The sequence below is a fragment of the Sturnira hondurensis genome, unplaced genomic scaffold, assembly GCF_014824575.4.
Source record: "Sturnira hondurensis isolate 20B ecotype Veracruz unplaced genomic scaffold, ASM1482457v3 Scaffold0003681, whole genome shotgun sequence".
Classification (NCBI taxonomy): Eukaryota; Metazoa; Chordata; class Mammalia; order Chiroptera; family Phyllostomidae; genus Sturnira; species Sturnira hondurensis.
Genome location: NW_028076312.1, coordinates 3,724,238 through 3,749,611, shown reverse-complemented (window position 1 = coordinate 3,749,611; position 25,374 = coordinate 3,724,238). Strand labels below are relative to the sequence as shown.

The 25,374-nt window shown below is 39.9% G+C and overlaps 2 protein-coding genes across 5 annotated transcripts in view; both read left to right on the top strand.

Annotated features, from left to right (window-relative positions):
- UNC80 (unc-80 subunit of NALCN channel complex) overlaps positions 1-3,926 on the top strand; it is a 157,183-nt gene extending 153,257 nt beyond the window's left edge. Inside the window, exons 54-57 of the mRNA XM_037042137.1 lie at positions 502-583; positions 1,689-1,800; positions 2,425-2,645; positions 3,660-3,926. Coding sequence (XP_036898032.1) covers positions 502-583; positions 1,689-1,800; positions 2,425-2,645; positions 3,660-3,926 — 682 coding nt within the window. The remainder of the gene's footprint in view (positions 1-501; positions 584-1,688; positions 1,801-2,424; positions 2,646-3,659) is intronic.
- A 6,662-nt stretch (positions 3,927-10,588) lies between these two features.
- RPE (ribulose-5-phosphate-3-epimerase) lies at positions 10,589-25,190 on the top strand. 4 transcript variants are annotated; one of them, XM_037042037.1, is made up of 6 exons: positions 10,589-10,780; positions 16,487-16,566; positions 21,180-21,319; positions 21,717-21,851; positions 22,599-22,685; positions 24,293-25,190. In XM_037042037.1, the coding sequence occupies exons 1-6, from the start codon at positions 10,659-10,661 to the stop codon at positions 24,413-24,415; spliced, it is 687 nt and encodes a 228-aa protein (XP_036897932.1). In that variant the 5' UTR covers positions 10,589-10,658; the 3' UTR covers positions 24,416-25,190. The 4 variants fall into 4 exon arrangements, with proteins under 4 accessions (XP_036897932.1, XP_036897933.1, XP_036897935.1 ...); XM_037042038.1 differs by having other exon boundaries at positions 10,681-10,769; XM_037042040.1 differs by lacking the exon at positions 16,487-16,566 and having other exon boundaries at positions 10,687-10,769.
- The last annotated feature ends 184 nt before the right edge of the window (positions 25,191-25,374 follow it).

Here is a 25,374-nt window from a genome sequence, read left to right as displayed (position 1 = left end):
TGCAAACATGTGTTGAATGTGCCCCTTCACCCAAACGGATTCTGTGTCTGATGTGTTTGATATTCGTCCATCTTAACTTTCATTTAAATTGAAATTTTAAAAAAGGTGTCCCCATCCATGTGGTAGAGTTGTTTGTGTTTGTTCGTCACCACCTCTTATCCTTCCCTTGGGAAAAAAAAATTGAGATTAGAATATGACATCATAAGCCTTTTGGTGGTTTCCAAACCAGGGGTGTGATTAAACCAATGTTTTGTTGAGTGATAGATAAGGCATCTGTGATTGAAAACAGAATCTCAATTTTGGCAGCTTGGGGCTCCAAGGCCTCGTCCTCCCTCCCAAACCTTTGAAAACTCCTATCTCAGGGGTTCTTTCCAAAATTTCCTTCAAAGATAATGGTATCTTTGAAGTGACCATTTCATATGAGTGATTTGGGGAAACACCCGCCAGAGGATGGTCTTCTGTACTGTCTCCAGGCGCCTTAACACTCTTGGTACTTGACAGGGTGGCGAGTGTGCAGAGTGAGCCTGGCCAACAGAATCTCCTTGTTCAGCAGCCGCTCGGGAGGAAACGGGGCCTGAGGCAGGTAAGCGGACATGGACGGGGCAGGAGCGTCAACCTGTGAAATGAAAGTTCTATTCACTTCTGAGTGTCCATGTATATTAAGGTTATATTTGACATTCCCCCCGCCTGAAATTAGCAGTACAGAGCAAATTTAAATCATGGTAGATGCTTGGGCCATCTGAGAGTTTGTAGCTTCTATGTCAGCTCATATTAGCAAAGCTGATGACTTAGTTAAATAAGTGGGCCTGTATACTTCAGTTTGTTCGCTATCCAGAACCTTTCTCTCCCAGCCAAATTTAATGACCGAGGAAGAGTTGTTATAAAATTGATTTCTGTGTGGAGGCATAGACATAGCTGCCCTTTCTTCATCATTTCTAGATCAATGATTCGAGTTAAAACTGAAATCAAAGTAAAGATTATCTCTATGGCCCTGGCTGGTGTGGCTCAATGGATTGAGCGCGGGCCTGCAAACCAAAGGACTGCAGTTGGATTCCCAGTCAGGGCACGTGCCTGGGTTGCAGGCCAGTTCCTAGCAGGGGACACACGAGAGGCAACCATATATTGATATTTCTCTCCCTCTCTCCTTCCCTTCCCCTCTAAAGATAAATAAATAAAATCTTAAAAAATTATCTCTATGGATTTCCTTAGATGGGTTTCCTCTACATTACTGTCTAAATAAAAATCTAAGTGAGCCTTTGCACTGTTACTTTGATGGGAGCATCCCAGCATTGATTTGGATACCAGGTACTTCCCCGGCATCTGAGGTTTTTCTTCATCAACCTCCCCTTCAAGACTTCACATATGTACAACCACACCTTTTAGATGAACAAAACCTGATCTGTAGGCAATACGTATTAGTTCTACATCCTAAAATTCATGAAAATTCTCCCATGGGCTATTTTAAATTATGATAATATTCCTAGGACATAGAATTGGTTTAAAGAGATGCTAGAATCACATACTTATGGTTAAACTTGCAGAAAGAAGTTTAATGGCTACAAATGTAAGAAACAGCCATCAGTTTTGAGAAGCCCGTAGAGCAAGGCATAAACCATAGTCAGAATCTTCTGTGCACAGTGCCTTCCCCCAGGCCTTTTTGCCAGCCTCATGCTCCCTGTTTCCTTTAGCTAAGACGTCCTCTACTGTCACGTCAGAAGACTCAGACTGAACCCAAAAATCGCCACGGGGCTCGGCTGTCAACCACTCGGAGGAGCATTCAACCTAAAACAAAGCCATCTGGTGAGACCTTCTGTGTTCTTTCTGATTGTACCACTGGCGTGATGCCACACCGCTGAGCCAGGAAGGCCTGCAGAAACTCACACAGATAAGCGCCACCTTGGGAAGGCACTAGGATAAGGGGGACAGTTTCCCGGAGAACTTTAGTGCCTTTTTCCCTTCTCACCTTTTCCAACCCCCATTCCTACCCCCAAGAATCTAGAGAAATGGAAGAGCCTAAGGTAAACTATGAATGCTATGTTATTTGACTGTAGAAGATTGTATTTTCGTTACACAAGCCAGGAACTGGATTTGTTATAAGTTACTGAAGGCAAAGAAATGACAGATAAAAGGGACTTTTAAATCCAGTTGACAGTTGCTGTGAGTGATGACCAGGTTCACCTCCTAATGCTCTGTGCAAATTTTGTCTTTAGGCCATTTATATAAAAACGATTTTTTCTAACCAAATCCTGCTTTTTTGTAAGAAGGTGAAATCCAAATATGTACCTAAAAGTCAAGTGTGCTTTCATTTATTAGTGAACCAGCAATGTCTTTACTAAGAAAAGCCAGGAGACCCGAGTTAATGCTAATTGTTAAGCACTGATTACCTATTTCTCCTCCATTTACTGCTTTACTTCTGACCTACAGCAGATCAGAAACGATCTGTGACCTTCATTGAGGCTCAGCCAGAGCCAGGAGGTGCCCCAACAGATGCACTTCCTGCCGCAGTCCAGCCACAAGGCTGCAGCCCAGCCTTGTCCAGGAAACCAGAAGGAATGGACAAACCGGTCCTCACATCTTCCCCTGCCATTGTTGCTGCTGATCTTCACAGCCTGTCTCCCAAGCAGGGGAGGGCGCTAGAGAAACAGGCAAGGCTTTCTCCCTGCATTCTTATGTCTAGCAATCACTTCAATGTGCACGATTTTGTCATATAATTTAAGTCTGGGTCTATAATGTTATGCTAGCCAGAGAGACAGTGGTCCTTTCATCATGAAAAAAGAGTTTATATGAAGTATATGGCCAGGAATACATTTACTTGAGAAACAAAAAGAGATGTCTGGTAGTCTTCATTATGAAAAATGGAAGAGAAAATATTTCACAGCTAAAATAACCACTGAAAACTATATGTAATACATAGTTTAAAGAGAGTTCAATTGCTAAAATGTTACCAATTTAGATGTAGCCTTTAAATATAGGGCCTTCTGTGTCTTGTAAGATGAGAACTTCTTGTTCTGATTTTTTTTATCATTTTGATTTTTTTATGGTTTTGAGTTTTTCTTCTTTTGATTTTTATAAATGAATTCCCACAGGTCCCACTTTCTTCTCATGCGGTATTTAAAGAAAACTAAGGGGCAATATTACTATATACATTTGTGTAGTCTTTGATGATTAAAAAGCATCATAACACTATTACCTCATTTATCTTCACAGTCTACAAGGTAAGCAGATATTATGCTCTTGCAACAGGTTAGAAAACTGAGACTTAGAAAATTGGAAGGGCCTATATAAGATTTTACATGTAACAGAGGCTAGAATTGGCACTTACCTTGTAATTCTTTGTCCAGTTACAGGTAGACAACATTTTTTATAAATATTTTTAAATATTTTATTTATTTCTTTTTAGAGGGAGGGAGAAAGAGCAGACGAGAAGCATCCGTTTGTGAGAGATACATTCATTGGTTGCCTCTCACATGCCCCCAGCTGGGAACCTGGCCTGCATCCCAGGCCTGTGCCCTGACTGGGAATGGAACCAGCGACCTTTTGTTTTGCAGGCCAGCATCTTCTGAGTCACAGCAGCCAGGGCACAGACAGACAACATTTTTGATACTATTCCCTGGCACCCATTCTACCTTCCCATGACATTGTGGCCCTTTTGATCATAGAGTGAGACCCTTCCTGCTGAAGAAAGAGAGAAGAAGGAGGACCCAGAAGTACACGGTGCTACAGCACACAGCCCTCTCTCTACTCAAATCTCAGACCCTGATGACTTCACAGGCCTTGAGACATCCATCCTCCTACAGCATGGAGACACCGTCCTTCACATCAGCGAGGAAAACGGCATGGAGAACCCCCTGCTGTCTAGCCAGTACACTTTGACTCCCACCGAGCGGGGCGAGATTCGTGCAGACCTCGATGAGTCACACGTTTAGTTCTGCCTTGTGTAAGAGCTGCACACAAGATGTGGAGGGGGGATCACTTGGCTAACAGTCGAATAATTCTGCGTAGAAAAGGTGAAAACACAGCACTTTATATCCGATGGGTGACACAAATCTCAGTAGATTTTGCTGCCAGTGTGCATATTGTTTCATAAACATCTTTTAAAAATCAGTGGATAAAATGATTTACTTGTGTGGAGAACATAAAACCCAGGGAGGACTAAGGGGAAAGAGCCATTTGCACATTGTTGCTGATACAAGAAGGCTTGAGCAGTTAAAAATGCATACTATTACATAGCTGCTCACCTAGAAATATTAACAAATAATATGTTCTAAAAGAGAATGAAATTTTTTGAAGTTACTCACGTTATACATCTCATGCAAATGTTTATTTTTGTAGTTTCAAAAATATTAAATCAGGTGGCTGTAAAAGTAGCAATTTAAATGCAAATAATAAATGAGGAAAATATGAGTTTGGGGAAACTAAATGATAAATAAGCCCATGATCACTTTTATTCTGATCAACAGCCATTTAGAAGAAGGAAAAAATACTATTTTTAGAGCTGGGGACTTCTCAATATTTATTTTTCAATTGTCATTTTTATTGAATGTTGTAAATCAGAACGCTAATGCCATATCATTGCATTCATAATCACTCACATTAGAGAGAGAATATTCTAGAAATGATCAGACATTCTGAATTAAGAAGAACCTAAATAGCCTATACTATAATAAAAGCTAAATGTAAATATAATAGCTAGAAAAAGATGGTATTCCTGCTTCTAGCCCTGACTACGTCGCGGCAAGGTGAGGAGATACGGGAAAATGCGATTGTGTTCCTTGCAGCAGTGCCTGCCCTCAAGGGCATATTTTCAGCTATGACAAAGTTATTGTCATTAGAACAGGTTTCACTAAAATAGCTTCTCAATGTTAACAATAGTCTTATGATCCTCTAGACATTTGAGTTTATGGGGAAACAAAGTGAGCAATCTCTTCAGAGACACAGCTTGTGAATTTTACTTTAACTTGAAGTTCAGTTACTCAAGAAAACTATAAAACTTAAAAGGCTTGTGAGGCCATATATAGTGTGTTATTGATGCTGTCTGTAGTAGGACTTGGTACAATATAGCTCAAAACTGAATTTCAAAACAAAGTTTTAACAGTTTACATTAGAAAACTGTTACAGAACTACCAAGCATCTAAAAACTCATCTGCATACCTAAATTGGTATGGTGGCAGTGTGTGTGTGTGCGTGTGCGTGTGTGAGTGCGTGTGTGTTTTCTAGTCCTCCAGTTGAAGCTAAATACAGATTTTTGATTACATAGCAATGAATTTAAGATACCTTCTATATGCTTAAGCTTTGACTATGTTGTCTACGAAAAGTATGTGTATATATAGAGGAGACCTACTAAACCCATCCAAATCACAAAGGAAAATTACTTTTCTGTTAGAATTGTTTATTAAATAGTCATCATTTACATTGTGGTTTATACTTGCAAATATAATTTGGGATTTTGGTCCTATTTACTAAGAGAATGAAAGATATCTGTGAGTTACAGACAATGGACAACACTAAAAATTTCAAATCCATATGGCTTCAGAAAACAGAGGTTCAGAAACTAGAGGTTTCTTTTATGCTTTACAGTATTTTCAAAACATTGACACAATGCTGAACTAATTCTCAGATGCAGAAATATACATGTAAGTGGGTTTGTGATTCTTTCTAAGCTGATATACTTTCCTGTTAAAATTATGCTGCTCCATTAGTGTTAGAGGCCTTATGTTTGGTAATTACAAGTGTCTGGGCTCACTCAGTCCCTATATATGTCTGTGTGTTGTTCCCATTTGTGGGTTCTTGATTCAAATTCTCTATGTTTAATTGTATGAAATATTTTAAAAATAAAGGGGTCGAAGAAGATTGTTAAATATCTGACAAGAATCCTAAATACCTTTATGTATAAAAGATATTGGGCTGTTTGAACTTGATTATGCTGACCTGTCTGCCTTTTAGCCTGACTCCTTTACTCTGGTGTTATGGAAGTCTGTTGGAAACTTTTTCAATAAGCTCAGTATTGTCATATCTTGCAAAAAAAAAAAGCCTCCACTCTGAGAAGCAGGGCCTTATAGAGTGGGACTGTTTTCACACTGGGACTACTGAGATTTTGCAGATGTATGCATCTGTTCCACTTAAGGTGCCCTTAAATGTGTTGAATGTAATGTGTTGAATGTTTATGTGTAATTGATTGATAAAGTAAGTATCTTTATGTATGTGCATAAGATTGTCACAAGATGTATTCTCAGGAATACTGTTACCTGGAGTTTGAAGGAATAGTATTTAAAAGCAAATAATAGTGGAAGATTAGAAAAATGCTCAAGATACTTAATTTTTTGCAATGTTCAAAATATTATTGAATATATGATGAAAAATCATTATGTATGATAAATATTAGATCATTTCTTAAGCTATGATGCTTAATGATATTTATCTTGTTCAGAGGAAAATTAAAACAGGCACCTCTTTCCCATGTATAAAAAATTGGACTCAACCAAGAGTTTGCTTTTTCAGAAATTAACTTTTGAGAGAACTTGGAATAAGCATGTACCACCCATGATAGTGGATGTAGATTTATACCACGCAGAGTCAATTAAAGCAGTTCAAATCTGGATACAGCATTTTCTATAGCAAAATACTTAACTTCATTTTTCAGTATTTGCTGCTTTTTATAGTTCTATTAGATAAGTTATTTGATTTTTTCAAAAAAAACCAACAAACAAAAAAAGGAAACTGAGTTGCTGAGTGCTTGGGGACAAGGCACTGGGAACTACAGTGTCAAAGGCATAATTGGGCATGGCCATGGCAATGCTGGGGAAAACAATCTGTGCTGTTTGGGGTCTGTTTCGAGACTGTTGAACAGGCTGGAAGCAACTGGTTTGCTATTTCAGGCCTCCAAGACTCCCTAAGGCATGGTGACTTCTCCCTTCTTTTTAGTATCTGTACCTTTAGTCACTAAAGGACATTCTTCACTCTGCTGTACAAGTCCAGTAGTATCTGAGATGAGAATAAGGTGTATGTAAGGACCAATAGAAAAAAAAGAGTTAGAAATAGAATTACAGTCCAAAGCATAAATACTCTTCCTCAAGTTATACAGGATACTTTAACAATTTCTTGAATTTGCTGCTATCACACCAAGTCACGCTATTGCCCTGTGACCTTACACTTCCTGTTCCATGGCCTTGTCCTTGGCAGTGAGTAGAAAGTCCCACTTCCTCATGTACTTTAGTGGGCCTCACTGCAGCAATTCAGAAACAGAGTTTGATTTGACACTCAGGACAATAAAACATGTTAAGGGTAGAATGTATTTGGAAAAGTTTAAGGCAAATTTACTTATGTTATTTTAAGATCATTTAGCATTACAGATCAATGTACCTCCATAATATTTCTCAGTAGTCACTGTGACCGAAGGATAAAAATCCTTTATTAGCCATTTACAGGTAAAAACAAATGATTACATAGCCAACTTCTCTCAGATGACTATGAAGTCTGTTATGAATACTGGATGACCAAAGAGCATGGAAAAATACATATGAATAAATACTGAAATGTTTATGAAAGATATTTATGAAAGATATTAAGACTTCTGTGTTTGAATATGCACATGTAATAAAATAAATCTAAAAACATTTGAGATGACTACTTGTTTCATTTCTCATTTCTTAGCATACAGAATAGTTTAACTCTCCAGGGAAGTATTCCTTTTTGACCCCTGGGGTATGCCTTGTTTGTTTCCAATTCCTGGTGGTGTGCCTCAGTGTCTCTCTTCAATCCCCTAGTCTGGCCTGTGTTCACCCTTCATTAGACACTTAAAATTCTTCCCCCAATCCCAAATGAACTACATTCTGCTCATGAATTCCACCCTTGACTTTCAAAATAAAGCAGAATGGCCATATTGGGAGGCAGGTACCCCAGCTTGATTTCTCTGCCCATGGTAGATTTCCCAGGAGGAATATTAAGGACATGGTTGTCCTCTGAATGTGGCCAGAACCACCATGGGGTTCAACTTACTACTATTTCTGCCTTTTATACAAAGTGCTGTATCCTTACCCTCATGGTGTCCAACCTTCAAGCTCTATGCAGCCCAGGGTGGTTATGAACATGGCCCAAAACAAAATGGTAAATTTACTTAAAACTTTTTTTTTTGCTCATCAGTTTTTGTTAGTGTTTGTGTATTTAATGTGTGGCCCAAGACAACTCTTCTTCTTCCAATGTGGCCCAGAGACGCCAAAAGGTTGGACACCCCTGCCTGGTGTGTTAGTGCTAAATCCATTGTTTTCCTCATGTGGTTGCATTTCCTGTCCTTTCCTGACTCAAAGACCCTAGATACATTTGGCAGAGGAATAGACACTCATACCTCTTCCAGATTGTGCCTGAACAGTGAATAAATGGACTGTAATTTGTCAACGAGCATTCCTGAGAGGGGAAAAGAGAAGGTGAGAGGAACGAGGGCCAGAAGCAGACAAGGGGAGTAGTAATAATAACCATCATATTTTGTCTTGAGCAACAGAAATATTGTGCTTGAATGCCTCACCTGGATTCTCTCATTTAATTCTCATAACATCCCTAAGCACTGGACACTCCTTAGCAGATGAGGAAACAGCTGAAGGAGGGAGAAGTGACTTTCCAGGTCACTGTGGACTCAGAGGAGAATTCATTTGCTATCAACCCTGAGAAGGAATTATTCTGCTGAGATGGGCTCCCCATGGTAAACCAAGGGCTCACTTTTGTGTTGTATTTTTTTTATTTTTATTTTCCAGTTACATTTTACTTTGAATACTATCTTGCATTGGGTTTGAGTAAGCAGCACAGTGGTTAGACAACCCTATACTATACAAAGTGTTTCCCCCGATATTTACAGCCCCCACCTGGCACAATACATAGATACCACAACATTATTGACTTTATTTTCTGTGCTGTATTTACATCCCTGTGACTATTTTGAGACTACCAATCTGTACTTCTTAATCCCTTCACTTCTTTGATCTAGTCTTCCAATTCCCCTCCGTTCTGGCATCCACCAGTTTACTTTCTGGGTCTTGGGTCTGTTTCAGTTTTGTTTTTTCATTAATTTTGTTCCTTAGCTTCCACATATAAGTGATATATGGTTTTTGTGACAGCATGGATGGACCTGGAAGGCATTACGTTCAGTGAAATAAGTCAGTCAAATAATAAGAGCCTAGAGGTCATTTGCCAACAAGGCTTCTTACACACTCTGTATACCTGAAAGAACTATGCTTTGCTCACTCCCACTGAGTCAACCATCAGAAGGGAGTCCCTGGTTTTGCCTTTCCACCAGTGGACAAGTCTAGGTAGATTAGAGCTGCCCCATAACAACCAATCAGAATTCACAGTGCTGACCAATTAGCACTGCCTGCTTCAGACCAATCAGAAGTGTATGGGTTTCCATACCTCATTTATATAAAATGAACCTAATTGAGAACTTGAAAGAACTTTCCTCTTAAAAGGTAGCTTTCCCTTTGTCTCAGTGGAACACAGTTCAGATTGTTACCCAAGTTGGTAACTGAATCTGTGTCTCCCGGGCTACAGCTCCTTTTGCTCAAATATTGTTGATAAAGAAGTTTGTTTTTTTTCTGTAAGATCTCTCTAGTAAAGCTTGTTTGTCTTTAGCTTCATTTGAAACCATTTTGTTAGATTGTATTGACAGCTGTCATATCAGTGTGCATTTAAAAAAGAACTAATCAAAATTGGTGAATTTTTGTGTAGTCATCTTAATATCAAAGATGGAAGAAAGTGCACAACATTTTCAGCACATTATGCTTTGTTATTTCAAAAAAAGATTAAAAACACAACTGAAATGCAAAGAAAGATTTGTGCAGCAATGGAGAAGTTGCTGTGTCTGATTGAACGTGTCAAGACTGGTTTGTGTCAAGACTTGAACTCACAGTGTGTTGGAGATTTCTGTTCACGATGCTCCATGGTCGGGTAGACCAGTTGAAGTTGATAATGATCAAATTGAGACATTAATTGAGCATGATCAATGTTTTACCACAGGGGAGATAGCCGACATAACCAAAACACCCACATCAATAAATTTATTGATGAAAATGAAAAATGTGTCTGCCGTGGAAAAAACTAAGTGGACTTTTTGACCAACGCAATGCATGCTTTTTCTTCCTTATTACAATCTATAATTAATTTGGTTTTAACTTTTCCCAGCTAAATGTCTGGCGGAACTGCAATTCGGCCCTCTAACAGCCTCTTTCAGGTCTTAAGATGAGTTCAAGGAGTGCAGTATGAGGAAGTGGTCTTTGGTTTGTGTTTCTTAAGGTTAACAGGTGCTGGAAAGAAAGGGGCGGGGCACAAGGGGTAGAGAATGTGAACCAAGGGCAAGGAGGAAAATAAACTATACGTACGTAAAGTGGGAAAACATTAAGATAAACTCCTTTGAGTTCTGAGAGGTCTAAGTACTTTTTCAAAAATGAAGGTCAGAGGAACGGACCTTTTTAGGAAAGATTCCAGCCCTATACTTTCAAGCTAGTCGCCCCGTCCCCTGGGAAAAGGCGGGACTTCCGCCTCGCTGGGCAGCTGCTTCCTGCGGAGTCCGGAAGACTCTAAGGAAAGAGGTGGTGTCAAAACTGAGTAGCCAATCAGGGCGACGCCTTCGTCTTGCCCGGGACTCGTGAGGTAACTTGCTCTAGGGAACCGAGACCATGGCGTCTGGCTGCAAGATTGGCCCATCCATCCTCAACAGCGACCTGGCCAACTTAGGGGCCGAGTGCCTCCGGATGCTGGACTCTGGGGCCGATTATCTGCACCTGGATGTAATGGACGGGTAACTCCGCGGGGCTCGGGTCCGGGTTGCTGCGCGGGGCGGGATGGGTGCCCCTGTACTGAGTGCCTGTCGGTGCACGGCGTCCCCGTGTCGCGGAGCGCCCCACTCGGAACCCCGTAAGGACAACGAGACGGGGCTGGAAGCCCTGGAGGCCCTGCCTGGAGTGAAGCCGAGGCGGCATCCCGGACCGCGAATGCCTCGGAGACCTCAACCTCTTCCCCTGTCCCCGCGTAACGTGTGGTCCCCGAGCGCTTAGCACCCGGAAACGACCTTACCTCTCCAGGGCAGGCCTCTGGTTTTCAGACGGAGAAACTGAGGCCCAAGGGGATAGGCATGACTTGCCCAAGCTCATATAGGTTATTGGTGGCAAAGCTTGAGGAGACCGCCTGGGCACCTGGAGTGCGATCGCCCGAGTCGTGCCACCTGCTGGGATGACCTGGAACGAGCCTTTCAACCTCGTTGAGCTTCAGTTTCGTTATGTGAAACATGCGAGTAATAGAACATACCACTTAAACGTCTTTGAAAGGTGAAATGAGGTTGTACGTGTCCCGTTCATAGTGCCTGGCATAGAGTGAATTCTCTCTAGTTGTTAGTTGTGTCCTTGTTCGAATTTTGATTTTGCTGTCCATTTAAGTTCTGTAGTTGTAGCACATAATCAGTGTAGTTTAGAACCAGGGTGATGCTAGTTTCTTAATTTGATTACAGAATGAGGAAACCTAGGGAAAGCAGTAAGAATCGCCCCTGGTTACTCAACCTTGTGACAGAGTTGCAACTTGGGTTTGCCAAATAGTTTTCTGAGCCCAGCTGATAACTCGCCATGAAATCGGAAAATTTATTTTCCTAGGGGTAGGAAAATAAATTTATTTTAAATGGGTAAAATGTCTGTGTGCCTTTCTGCAAATTTGCAAGTTGCGTTAGTTACAAAACAATCAGTTATTTCTCTCTTTAATGTCATTGCTTTTATGAGTTTTATCTTCCTTTGTTCTGTCTGGTTCAATTGTTGTTTCCCTTTTGCATTCCACTCAGTTACCTTGCCCACCTTGCCGGTGTGCTCATAGGTATAGTGTGCTTATGGCAAAATCTTGACCTTAGAATATTCTAAGAATTCTAGACAGAGTAGAAGAAGATCAGTAAATATTACTCTCACAAAAGCTTAATTTGTAGTTTGCTATCGTGTGTGATTCTACTTATATACTTTTTTGACCACCTTGCTGCAAAGCCCTGAACGTTCCCAGGTGATATTGTTGCATGGGGTGCGTACCTCGGAGACGGGTAGCTACATTTATTTTGTCTGAGACACACAGCTTTGTGTCAGGCACCTGGGCATTTCAGGGTAGAACAGGCTCCATGTATGTGCATGTGGTCTGTTTGACACAGAAAGCAGTATGGTTTTCGGTAAGTCTTGTTTGGGTAACTGAGTGAACTGAGAAAATAATTTTCAGTTCACCAAATTCAGAGATGTTAAGGATAGCAGTAGCTCTCAACTGTTTCTTTCCGATGCTTTTTGTGAATGAACTCGTACAATCTGAGGAGATTGGCACTGTTACTAGCACCTGCCTTTGACGGAGGGGGAATTAGATGCAAATAGATTGTCACCTGTGCGTGGTTTCAATGCTAGGACTGGAAGCTTGCGACATCTGTGGTGTCTCAGAAATTCAATGTCCTCTGTGGGTATGGGGCTTACAGAGAGTGGCTAAGACACAGCTGGGTCTTAAAAGGGAAAAGGGAAAAACCCGGAATGTCCCACCAGATGAGGGGAAGCCCGGCTGAGCTGTGTGTAGTGCCTCCTAGGCTGGGTGCGAAAGTCGGGGTGTGGACTCCCACTGTGGCCAGCCACATTCTGCCCTCTCTCCTTTCTGGGTACTGGGTCCATGCTTCTCTTGGCTGGTTCCCTCTAAAAATCTCCAACTTTACACTTAGTTTGGATGTGCTTTTGTTTTCTGGTCCCCCACTCCCACTGAGGCTTCCATTTCTCTTCTGATTAAAACTGAGTGTCTTCATTTTGAAAGTCAGAAACAAGTTCTGGAAACACCTTCGGGGGTGGGGCACCAAAATTTTCTAAAAGAAAATTAGAAAGCACATAAATGCCTTGTGACTGGGTAGGGGCTGGAAATATGTTGGTTCTAAGTGTGGAAACAGAGCAAATAAGCAATTTCTAAATTAAGTACCAGAATTTGAAATTGGAGAGATTTCACATTAGTACTAGATTTTTGGCTTTGGAAAAACACCCGAAGGTTTGCCAGTACTGGGAGGTTTCCACAGTCTCACAAAGTCCCAGCAGGCTGGAGCTGAATGGCGGCCACCATTAGCCAGGCCAGATGTTCTTCATCGGTCCCCTGTCCCCATCTCCATTTTGCTCCTCCATGTTACCTGCCAGTCCTTGTAAGCCTGTGAGTTTGTCATTCCTGGCTCACAGGAATTGTTTTCTGATAACGGTTTTGCAACATTTTATTTATTTCACTTAAATAAATAGCTGAAAGGCAATCTCCCAAATCTGCCAAAATAACTTTGCCTTTTTGGGAGACTTGGTAAAGGTTTGATCTGTCTGAAATACATTGCTTGACAATTATAAGCAAAGTTTAGGGTTGGTGGAACATGATGAGAGAGAAAATAATTGTGTCTCTGTATTATAATAATTAAAGTGCAATTTCTGTAAGTCCTTTGGGGGAAAAGACTTTTTTATTGCATTTTATTTTTTGCAGACTCCAAAAATACCCTCCTGGAAAAAAGAAGTAATGTAACAATAATGAAGCAGATTTCCCTGGTGCAATTTCTTTTCATTAGAGTGAAATGTAGTTTTTTTCCAAGCCAATCTGATAAGCACTCCCTGTGTACTTAAGAATTCAGGTTCCCAGGTCCTCTTTGGTGTCAGCAGGCTTGACATAGAGCCTGTAAATCCTTTAGTTGCAGGTGTTCCACGGGTATTGTTGTCAAGCAAATTGGGGGTCACCCTGACTTCATGCTGGGGTGTATAACCTTTTTTTGTTATGTCTTAGGTCTGAGCCTTTGGTTTCTTAGGACATTGGCGAATTTTTGTTTTCCCAGTGTACTTGCTGAACCAAGTGCATTGAATTGACCTTCAAGTGGTGCAATTCATCATATACTTTGGGGGGGGGGGGTTGTCAGTAGTTTTATGCACTCTGTCTCTGTCTCCCAGTGAAGTAGCAGCATATTTGTTTTAATTCCCATGTTTTCCCAAGATGTGGTTATGCTTGTTCTCATGATAAATGAAACCTAAGTTTGAGACAACAAAAGTACTGGCATACCTTGGAGATATTGTGGCTTCTATTCCAGACCTCTGTAATAAAGTGAGGATCTCAACAAAATGAGTGGTCGTCTTTTCCCTGCTGTAGGGGGTCTTGCTTTCTGTTTAAAAAAAAAAAAGGCAACACCAGTGAAGTGCAGTAAAACAAGGCCACACAGCAAATTAAAAGAACAGTGAATGAAATACAAATCTTTCAATTCCAGGGTCGTATAAGATTAATTAAGCATCACTGCCTGCTTCTCTGACTCTCACTTCCAAGTTATAAGTAAACATAACCCTGTGATTTATAACCCTAGCAGCCATTGCTCTTAGGCAAATGGTAGAATGATTTCTTAAATACTAAAACCCCAATCTCCAAGGATCAAAGTGCTATAAATGAAAGTGTCTGTACCCATCCACCTTACTAGTCCCTCTCAGGTATGTCCTGAATTCTTTACATCTCCCGCTTAAGTCTCTCCTCACCTGGACTTTAGCTTTCTGTTACTAGTCTGTTGGTGGAGGGGAGGAGAGACTAATAAAGAACTTGGACTTTGGAGCCAGGTTGCCTGCGTTTCCTGCCTGCCTCCAGCACTGTCTTGCTTGGGTGAATACAGATAATATAGTACTTATCTTATAGAGTTTGGGGATTTTAATGAGTTAATATGGAAAGTGTTTAGAATGAATGGTGCCCGACCCATATACATTTTAACTTTTTTTACTAACACTCTTTCTGCCTCTCATCTAAGCTTAAAATCTTAACCATGATGTATTTTCTGTCTTCAGTGCTCATCCCCTATCTTATCAGTGAACAAATCCTACCATGTCTACCTGTCCTCCTTTGCGTTGTTATTGTTCCTTGCCACAGGCCAACACCTCTTGCCTCCCTTCTTCCAATTTACTGGCAAGTCTACCTTCCTACTTTGTTATGTGCATCTTATTTTTTATTTGCTTCTCACTTCATATTTGCAGCAGAATGATGTCCAGGCCCAACCCTGGCATTTGGCTCCCTTGTTGAGGCAGAGTCTGCTTCCTGCCTTTCATACAAGCCCAGCTGGTCAGCACCATCTTTCTCCTGTGGACACAACTTGCTTATTTCATCCTTTGCTTCATTTCTTTCCCCACCTTTACAATTCCATTTTGTGATGTCACCCTTCTTGTAAAGTGCTATCCTGCTTGCCTCTGGAATTGTTTTGCCCCTTGTTTGTCTCCTTGTTATCGTTTAGCTTTTCTTGTAATCCTCACATGGGGTAATACCTATTACTTTTAACAAATAAAGCCCATATTTCAGTGGCTTAACATTATGAAGTTTATTTCTCATTCATGTAACAGTTCAGTGTGAATGTCATTCAATGCTGAAATTCAGGGACATAGATTCCTTCCGTTCTGTGGCTCTGCTGTTCCTTAGGGGTTCTTTGGCAAAGGGTAAAGTGAACACAAAAAAGGAATACTATTTAACTTTCTGGGCGCTATAGCAACCTACCTCACTTAAATAGTCCGCTGGTGAAGACTAGTCACATGGTGCTGCAGCCAACTGGATGTAAAGGGACGTGGGAATTGTGGTTCTTGGCTAGCTGTGATGCCTTCCTAACAACCGTACTATAACAGTAGATCACGAATTCTGGTGAGTTTGTAGGCATCTCCTACCCATGAGATTGTAAGGTTTTCTGGGCTAAGCAGGAACTCTCACATATTTTTAATAAAATACAGTATTCTGAAGCACACAAGAACTTTACGGAACACAAGAACTAACTGGGGTAGCATGATATTTAAGTACTACAGGTCTGAAACCTGGAAGACTTAGTTTGAATCCTGCCCCCACAAGTAGTTAACTGGTTGACTTAAGGAAGTTATTTGCCCTATGTTCTTCATATAACAACACATCCACTTCGTAAGGCTATTGGGAGGAGGAAATGAAGAGTAAGGTACAATACCTGGCATGATGTAAAACCCTCAGTAAATGGTGGGTTTTAGTACACACCTTAAGTTTCCTTGTTGATGACCTTTAAAAATGTCTAAATAAACTCATTGAGTGCCCTGTGGTACAGGTGGATTGGAAGTAGCCTCAGGTAGCCCGTGACAAACTAGGATATGAAAGACCCATATTAGAGTCCAGACTTCCTAACCAGTATATGACTTGGGCAAGTCATATAACTTCTGGGGTTTTGATTTTGTCATCTTTCTAGTTCTGTCTGTCAGGGATTATGAATTGCAGAGTTAAATCATGTAGCATTATTATGATATTTTTAAATATCAAGGAGATACTGCATTGTAAAGCCAAAATTGTCCAGATATTTTTAGTGCTGTTTAATACTGATGATGTTAAGTATTAAATTGAAAAATAATGCAATAGAAAAATAGTGCAATCATAAACATTCCCCTCTACTACATCAGAGTGCATATTGAGCAAAATACAGAAACTGAATTGAAAATATTTTCAGAGTAAGATTTTGTTTGTCTTGTAGGCATTTTGTTCCCAACATCACCTTTGGTCACCCTGTGGTAGAAAGCCTCCGAAAGCAGCTAGGCCAGGACCCTTTCTTTGGTAAGTGGGCGTTACACCATCTGAAGCTGGATGTGTTGCTCCTCTAAAGGAAAAGATGGTTGGTTTTATCAACTTTCAATTTCATCTAGAACCCCCTTTCCCCCTTGGTCTGTGCTGGGGCTTCATTGGCTGCCTGTAATAAGCCAAACCCTTTCCTGTCTCGGGGCCTTGGCACTTTTGCTAATTTCTTTGCCTGGAAAACTATTCCCTTGGCTAGCTCTGCTTTATCTTTTGGCCTCGGATCATTTCTCATTTCTCATTTCCTCCAAGAGGCTACTCTAAGTACCCTATCTTAAAGTAACCCTTAACTATTTATATCAGCTTCTGGATAGTCTTCTTAGAGCTCCCTTTAATTTGAAGTTATTTTTGTCAGACTGCAAACTCCTTGAATGCAGGGATTTCATTCACTTTGTTTATTGTGGTTTTCCTAGAGCTAAGCATAGTCACAAGATTAGGGCTCACTGTAATTTTAAGTGAACTTATGAATTGATTGATTTATGGTCTAGAAATGAAGCCAATGATCTCATACAAATTGGAGCTTTCTGCACATGGGGCCTATATAGGTTCCCACTTCAGTGCTGTAGGATATGAATTAAGATATTTAAGATTACACAGTAACCTAAAAGTTACTTCTCATAGAACATGAATTCAGTCCCCACCTTGTTGCCACCCTTTTAAGCTTAGTTAGCAGTGGCTCACTCAGCATATCTCTTGTGCATGAGCTTCTCGGTGGCTTTAACCATACTACAAGTTCTCAGCCCCATGTGGCTGGTGACTACTGTGTTGTGTAGGGCCACCGTGGAACATTGCCATCACCGTAGAAAGTGCTGTCAGACAGTCTCATCCATCCACTGGGAGTGTACCAAAGAAAATGTACATTATTGCCTGATGTATATGACATGAGGGACATAATGTTCCAGCAACATGTTCATCATTTTGAAATTTCCAAGTACTGGAATGTAATCCTCTGATCATCTGAACTTATTTTTTATTACATTTTGGAAAATGAATTTTCCACTATAAATTTGTTCTTATGACTATCAAAGAAAGGTAGATGAAATAAGGAGCATTGTTTGCCTACAATGGTCACCATGTCCTCTACTTCTGGCTTTGTGTGGATCGAAGCCAAATTTTTTCCTCTTCTCTCTCCCTTTTATTCGGGCTCCTAGTGTCGCTTCTCGCTGTTGTGTGTGTCAGTTCACTTTGTCAGTGCCTCCTGCCAGCCTTCCTGCCACCATCACGTAATCTTCCTTTTCTTCCTGTTTTAGTTTGTTTTTTTGTTAGCTTAATAGTTTGTCTTTTTAGAATTGGGTCTAAAATAAAGATGAATGGACTCTGTGCTTTAATATTTGGGTTTATGACTTTTTTATTTTTAATTTTTGGATCTTACTTGGTTAATTGGAACATGAATATATTTTAGGAACTAAATCACAAGTTGTATGTATGACTGCTAGAGTTCCTAACTGTTTAATCTCAGTACTGAGGGGGAACAGCCATGTAAGAATTAAAATGGTGGGGGAAAGTCTGTTTCTGCTGTTGCCCAAATCAGTGGTCTTCAAGTTGGGTCCTAGAACCCAGGGGAATCCCTTCCAGGTGGTCCATGAGGTCAGAACTATTTTTACATAATAACATGATTTACCATATTTGTACAGAGGATGCAGAAGCAGTGGTGAATGAGTTTACTGGTGCCCTAACCCAGTGGTATTGAACTATACAAGTAGTCACTCACATTCTTCGTCATGATGTGTTCATAGTAAGTGTCCTTGATGAGGTAGTGCAAATGATTAATTTTAGTAAATCTCGATCCGTGAATGTATGTCTTTTTAATATTTTGGGTGACCAAGTGGGAAGTATATCTAAGGCACCTCTCCTACATACAGAGGACGCTGGCTTTCTCATGGAGACCATGGGGCCATTTTTTGAGTTGTGAACTGAACTATCTGGGGGTTTTTTGTTGTTGTTTTAAGAACAACATTTTCACTTGAAAGAGCAGCTATCATCAGACTTGGGTATTTTACTGACATTTAAAAAACTTATGTTAGCCCATCACTTTAAGGAAAATCTCTTCTTAGTTTTTGTTGCCCCCCCTGATAAAATTGTAGCTTGCAAGTGAATATTAGAATTTTGATAAGCATGTGTACCTGCTGCTGTGAGCTTTTCTGATAAGATCTGTAGTGATATACTAAATGTGATTTTTTTTGATAGCGTATAAGGAAATGTATCTAACATGGAAGATCTGTGTAATTCAGTGAACCTGTACTTGAGAGATCCATTCAAAGTGTAAGGTGGACTGACAGATGTTAGTGTAACAAAGTAGGAAAAGTTTACTGGTAGGGTTTACAGATTCCACATTGCAGGTAACGTTTAGTAAAGTACCACTTGCTGCGTTTGGGTGTAGAAATGAATATCCGCACTTGTCTGAAAAGAGTATTAATGTACTCCTCCCTTTTTAATGTACTGTTCTTCCTTCTCTTCATGTAAAACTGTATCTTGTAACAGACTGAGTGCAGAGCAGATGTGAGAGCACAGACACCTTCAGTTATGGTAGACAGTAGAAATTTGCAAATATGTAAAATATTACCACTTACATTAACATACTAGATTTGTTATTGTTTTTAAATGAGTTGATAAGTAGACTTAAACATTTTCTTCATTTGAATTTCTAATACACCAAATATAGATAAATTTGCCCCACATTAACGGTGCCTTTTGGGGGTCTTCAGTGATTTTTAAGACTGTGAAGGGAGCCTGATAATAGATTATTTGATAACTGCTTATCATGCTCTGTTAATCACAGGCAAATTGACAGAACCGCTGACTCCCCAAACACTGGAGACTCCCCAGTAAGCATTGCTGAAGATGCTTACCTGCCAAAAACTGAATGACATGGCAGTCTGGTAACTTAAAGAATGAGTAGACTGGATATTTTAAACCAGATTGAATTTTCCTTGTTTATAATAGAGAGAAATAAGAAACGCCAAAGAATCTATATCTTTTAAAAACAATGTTTTATCTGTTAAAGTGCGTGGATTGTTTTTTTGGTACTATTGTTTAGAAATGTAAACTTTAAATCTTGATGTCGTTAGTCAAGTGGTGTGTTCTTTTCCAGACATTTTTTCAAATCCTTGGTGCCTTTCCTAATCTTACTTGAGTTCTGGAATACTAGAATTTTTTTCTTTAATATAGTTGAGCTATTTCAGAAATGTGCTTCCTCAAGCAAAATAAAAAACTCAGGTTTTCTTACGGGCATCTGCCCCACGCAGGAGTATTTACTGTTTCCTTCTTCACAACAGTTACTTCTTGATTTGGCCTATTTTAAATCTGACCTCTCCTTCTCAAGTCAAGATCTTGAAGAAGGCCATGCCCATTTTGCCTGACATAGTATTTGTGTGTGACTCAGCTTTTAGATTAGGATGCATGTCAGGCTTCTTCTGTGAACATGTCCTTCCCACGCAAATTTGTGCCTTCTTCGGCAGCTTTCTGCCTCTCAGTGCATGGCAGTTCTGTGCTGGTTACTCCAACCCAATCCTTGCACCATTCTGCCTCTCCCTGCACTGTCCACATGTAATCCACAGCAACTTCTGTTGGCTTTGCTTTCAGACCGTGCCCAGAATCTCCCCAATTCCCACCATTCTCAGTTGCTGCCATTGTCCTTTCTCACCTGGGTTATTGCCATGGCCTTGTAGGTCAGATCTTGTCACTTCCTCACTTAGTATCCTGCAGTGTTTTTTTCTATGTCATTCAGAATAAAATCTGATGGCTTGCAGAGCTCTGCACTGTCACCTCACCCCTTGCCTCTCTGCCCTCATCTGCTCTCTCCATTGCTCCACGCCCCAGCCTCATGGGCTTTGTTTGCTACCATCCTAGTGAGTGTATTGCATTTACTTTTTTTTTAATGATGTGTCTCCCCCACTGAGAGTGTAGGTGTGTGACAGCAGGGATTTTTGTCTGTCTGGTTGTTTTTGCTCTGTCCCTAGGGCCTTAAAATAGGTAATGATGCAGTAAGTGCTCAATAAAATATTGCTGAAGAGAATCACTTAATTTAGCTTTCTTATTTTACTCATTTATTTTTAAGATTTTATTTATTTTATCTTTAGAAAGGAGAAGGGAGAGAGAAAGAGAGGAAGAGAAACATCAATGTGTGGTTGCCTCCTGCCCACCCCACCACAGGGGACCCAGCCCACAACCCAGGCATGTGCCCTGACCAGGAAGCGAACCAGTGACCCTTCGATTTCCAGGCCAGTGCTCAATCCACTGAGCCACACCAGCCAGGGCAGCTTTCTTATTTTATAAGTGAGGAAGCAAGTCTTCATAGATAAGAAGACTTTTTTAAAAAGTTTTTTAGAGTGGCATTTCCTGGACCTTGGCATACGCTTATTGTAGAAACATGTTTTTTGGTTTGTTTGTTTGTTTGTTTTGAATGAATTTAACTGGAACCTTATTATCTTCAGGATAAAAGGAGGCTAGTTATGCAGAATTGTGACTATTTAACAATTATTGCGATGTCAGAAGAGTTTATATATGAAATGGGAAAAACTACAGATTGGTTTCAATAATAAGAGCCAGGTATTGTCCTTTCAGTAATATTGAGGAGATGTGTCTTTTCTTTCTAGACATGCACATGATGGTGTCGAGACCGGAACAGTGGGTAAAACCAATGGCTGTAGCAGGAGCTAATCAGTATACCTTTCATCTCGAGGCTACTGAGAACCCAGGGGCTTTGATTAAAGACATTCGGGAGAATGGGATGAAGGTGAGAGGTCAGCGGTGACAGTAATGTGCTATACTACTCACACTCTAAGTTGGGAATGAAGGCAGGAAATGATAGGTAGGTAAGACCAGACTTCGGCAGCTGTTCTTCACTGGGAAGCCAGAGTTTTAAGTATAACTTGTTTTTTGTATAAATGCAATAATGTATAATACTTGTTTGGAATATTACTGGTTTTTAGAGACATTTAAAAACCTTCTTGTTGACTTTTTAAAAAATAATTCTATAATTCTATAATAATTATAATTATATATTAATCTATGCTTTCCCTTTGTGTATTCTATTTTTTAAGAATAGGTATTTCTACTGGGCCTGATATGCCACAATAACATAATGTGGAAGTACTTGTCAATGTGATGTAGCAAATTTATCTCTGTCACAGGTTGGCCTTGCCATCAAACCAGGAACAACCGTTGAGTATTTGGCACCATGGGCTAATCAGATAGATATGGCCTTGGTTATGACAGTCGAACCTGGGTTTGGAGGGCAGAAATTCATGGAAGATATGATGCCAAAGGTAAAAGAATTATTTGAACCTGGGGTGAGGTTTTTATTATGTGTGTTTATTCAATAAACATATTGAGTCCCTTGTGTATTTAGGTATGCCCTGTTCTGAAGGTGGGGAATGGGAATGCCTGCAGATCATGTAATACAGTGTGATAAATGCAAAGAGATTTAGGTGTGGAAGGAAATCAGAATATATATTACATCTTAATCTTGAAATTTTATTTTAATTGTTGTTCAAGTACAGTTTTCTGTCTTTTACTCCCAATCCCAGCCCACCTTCCCCAACCCTCCCTTCCTCCCTCCCATCTCCACTCCCCCCTTGTTATTGTCCATGTGTCCTTTATACTCTTTCCTGTAAACCCTTCCCCTTTTCCCCTCAAGATCCTTCCCCCCTTCCCCTCTTTTCTTTTGAAACTATTATCTCTATAGCCTTTAGAGCTTTGGGGGTTTTCGCTGATTGTTGAGGGTTTTGTCTTTGTCTTTTTTCCATGAAGTATACTCTCTGTAAAACCATGATGAATCTGATGCTGTTCGTCAAACAGAACAAAGCTTACATTTAGGAAATGTAATTTGGTTTGGTATATTAAAAAGGAAGTTTTCCCCAGTCGTAATTTGTATGATGTAGTTACTGTGTGAGACATTTGGAGTCCTATTTTAGTGGCTTATACTTGCTGTTTGATTGTTTTGTTTATTTTGTTGTGTCCCCATCACCCTCCCATCCACTTTAGGAGTCACTTACTTCCTCGTGTATATCTAGGTTCACTGGTTGAGGACCCAGTTCCCGTCTTTGGACATAGAGGTCGATGGTGGAGTGGGCCCTGACACTATCCATAAATGTGCAGAGGTGAGACTGCTCCTCAGCTGTGGCCTTTTCCATTGTCTTGTGGCCAAAGAGGTTTCCTCTACATTTCCTAAATTGCCTTTCTTTCTTGGAAAAGTACTTTTTGTTCAAATGTAGAACTAGGAAAATAAAAAAAGCAATAAATGAATATTCTAAAATCACATAATCATTAAATAGTAAGTTTGAGTATATCAGGAAGTTCTTTTTTGAAAAAGAGTGGACTGAGTGCCTGCCTTCAGAAGATCATTAAGTTCAGGGCCTTAGAATGAGCCTTTTTTCTAACTAGGGAAAGAAAACATATCTTTCTATAAAGGGAAAAAAATTGTTCCTCTGTAGAACAGCTGTGTATCAGTTACCAATCTGTCCCTTGTAAGAGCTTCCTAGAGCTATTTTTGTTGAAGTTTTAGATCTGATCTCTGGATACTTCCTAACACTGTGTAGAGCTGAGATGAGTTTTTTCCCTAGTAGTTAGCCAAGCCCAGTGAGTATCCTGAGCCTCATTACAGGGGTGCCAGCCCTGCCTGTAGCACTGCTGGTGGTTCAAGTTTAAGTAGACTGTTCTTACTAAGCAGAATGGTCCAATCTGCACTTCCCACTTTTGTATAAGTGCTACACTTTTCTGTTCGATATTTGTGAAAAGCTTGACTGTAATGAATATTTATGGAAGAGGAGTTCACCAAAGAATTAGTGAGGGTAAATCCCTTGACCGCCTCGTGGAATTCTTTTTCCTAAGTTCTCCTACTCCTGTTTACATTAAGAGATGTGTTAAATTGTAACCTTATAAAGCTGTGTGTGTGTTTGTTTGTTTTTCACTTTTATGAGGAATGTTGTAGAGGTGTAGAGTACACTGTGTCATAGAGTTAACAGCATTTCATTGGAAAAACTTTCTCAGCTTTAGTGGGTCTCCAAATAGTCCCTCTGTCTTCTGGCAGTGAATCACATAATGGGCTGGGTTCTTCCCTCTTTGAGTCAAACCCTAGGAAGCAGAGAGCTAAATTTGGACTCGTATTATTTGCTTTCTTCTATTTTTGTTTTTACATTTAAAACCATCTTGAAGTTCTTTAAACCACCTCAGAACCATTCCAGAATATAACGAAGCCTAAGTAAAAAGTCATTCCATTCCTTCTGGCATCAAAATGAGAAATTACTTAATGTTGCCATGTTTTATGGATAGTTTTACATTTTAGCAACATTGTCCTTTCAGACTATCTACCAATTCGTTACATAATTCAAAATTAAAAGTAGTTTTAAGTACTGGCTATGGGGATATTGGTATATTTGGAAAATCTTAGTAGAGTTGAGGATTAAGGGTTTTCAATCCTTACCTAAATATTAGCAAAGATGCAGTATAGCTTATTTAGAGGTCATAACAAAAAAGTCAGTGGTTTCTTAGATACATTCAGAAACAATTTTGCATCCTCATCTCTTAAGCATTTTATCTTCTTTCTTCATTGAACCAGATTGCTTAAATTCATGTACCTCAAAGGGGCGTTTGTACAATTTCAGTGCTGACTGACAGATGCAAGGGCGGAAACTCTAGTCCAGGAATTCTGTTGTAGGTTTTTCTGCTCCTTTCTTTGAGGCATAACCTAAGTGTTTACTTCTTCCAGGCAGGAGCTAATATGATTGTGTCTGGCAGTGCCATTATGAGGAGTGAAGACCCCAGATCTGTGATCAACGTGTTAAGAAATGTTTGCTCAGAAGCTGCTCAGAAACGTTCTCTTGATCGATGAAAGAGCAAGGAGTCCAGTGTTTCTGCCCGTGAGATCCTTTTATTGGAGAACAAGAATACTGACTACTAAATTCTATCACAGTTTAGGCAGCGCTGCTTTTGAGCAACTATTCATTCCAGTGACTAGCATGTATTGTGCAGAATATTCCAAGAGGTTATAAATTGTTGTGTATTGCTTTAGTGATGAAATTTAAAGATTAGTGGTGAAATACCGTTTTGGCTGGGAGACTTGATTTTTATAAATAGTAAAAATGTGGTGGCTGTATTAAGGTTATAAAAAATATGTCTTCTAGGGAAGGCATATTAGCTACTACGAAAAAAATGTTTTTCTCCATTTAATTTTCTGTTGTTTCTCAACTGTTTTCCAAAAGCAAATTAAGACCTTCTGTTTTCTGTTCTGTGTCATTTTTGATTTGTGTGTATGTGTGATAATGAGTAGAGTAGAACTGAGGGAAAAAGTCTAAGTTTGAATCCGGCTGGGATGGCCTACTGTATTCTTGTTTTAAAACATCTAGTATTTACTTGGCACCTTATATTTTATATATATAAACAATGTAAAGCCCAGGGATTTTAAAGTGATCTGTTCTAAAATATAAGCATAGATTTTTATCAGGGTGTTATGTTAGCTTTGCTGCAGGGGCAGGTTATTCAGTGATTTCCCTACCACCACCTCATCCTCAACCACACCCCCAGCTTTTAAGGATATGAGTCATGTGCTAGCTCCAAGCAGAAAGGAAAGCTTCTATTTAGAAGTAGAATTGAAAACAAAGTAAAATTGGATTGACTGTTTTGCTTTCCAACTATTTGACCTAAGCAAATCAAATCAGCCAACCTCTTTGAGCTTCTATTAACTGATTTATACATCGACTGTAATAATTATAACTGTGCAGGGTCGAGTGTTAAAAGAGATACTATTATATGTGTAAAGCTTCTGCTACTCTTCCTAGAATTTTAGCATAG

Excerpts from the sequence above, each read along its gene's own strand:
- RPE (XM_037042037.1), top strand. The coding sequence starts at position 10,659 with ATGGCGTCTGGCTGCAAGATTGGCCCATCCATCCTCAACAGCGACCTG. Across the intron at positions 21,320-21,716 it reads TTCGGGAGAATGGGATGAAG|GTTGGCCTTGCCATCAAACC; the intron begins GTGAGAGGTCAG and ends TCTCTGTCACAG. Across the intron at positions 21,852-22,598 it reads TGGAAGATATGATGCCAAAG|GTTCACTGGTTGAGGACCCA; the intron begins GTAAAAGAATTA and ends GTGTATATCTAG.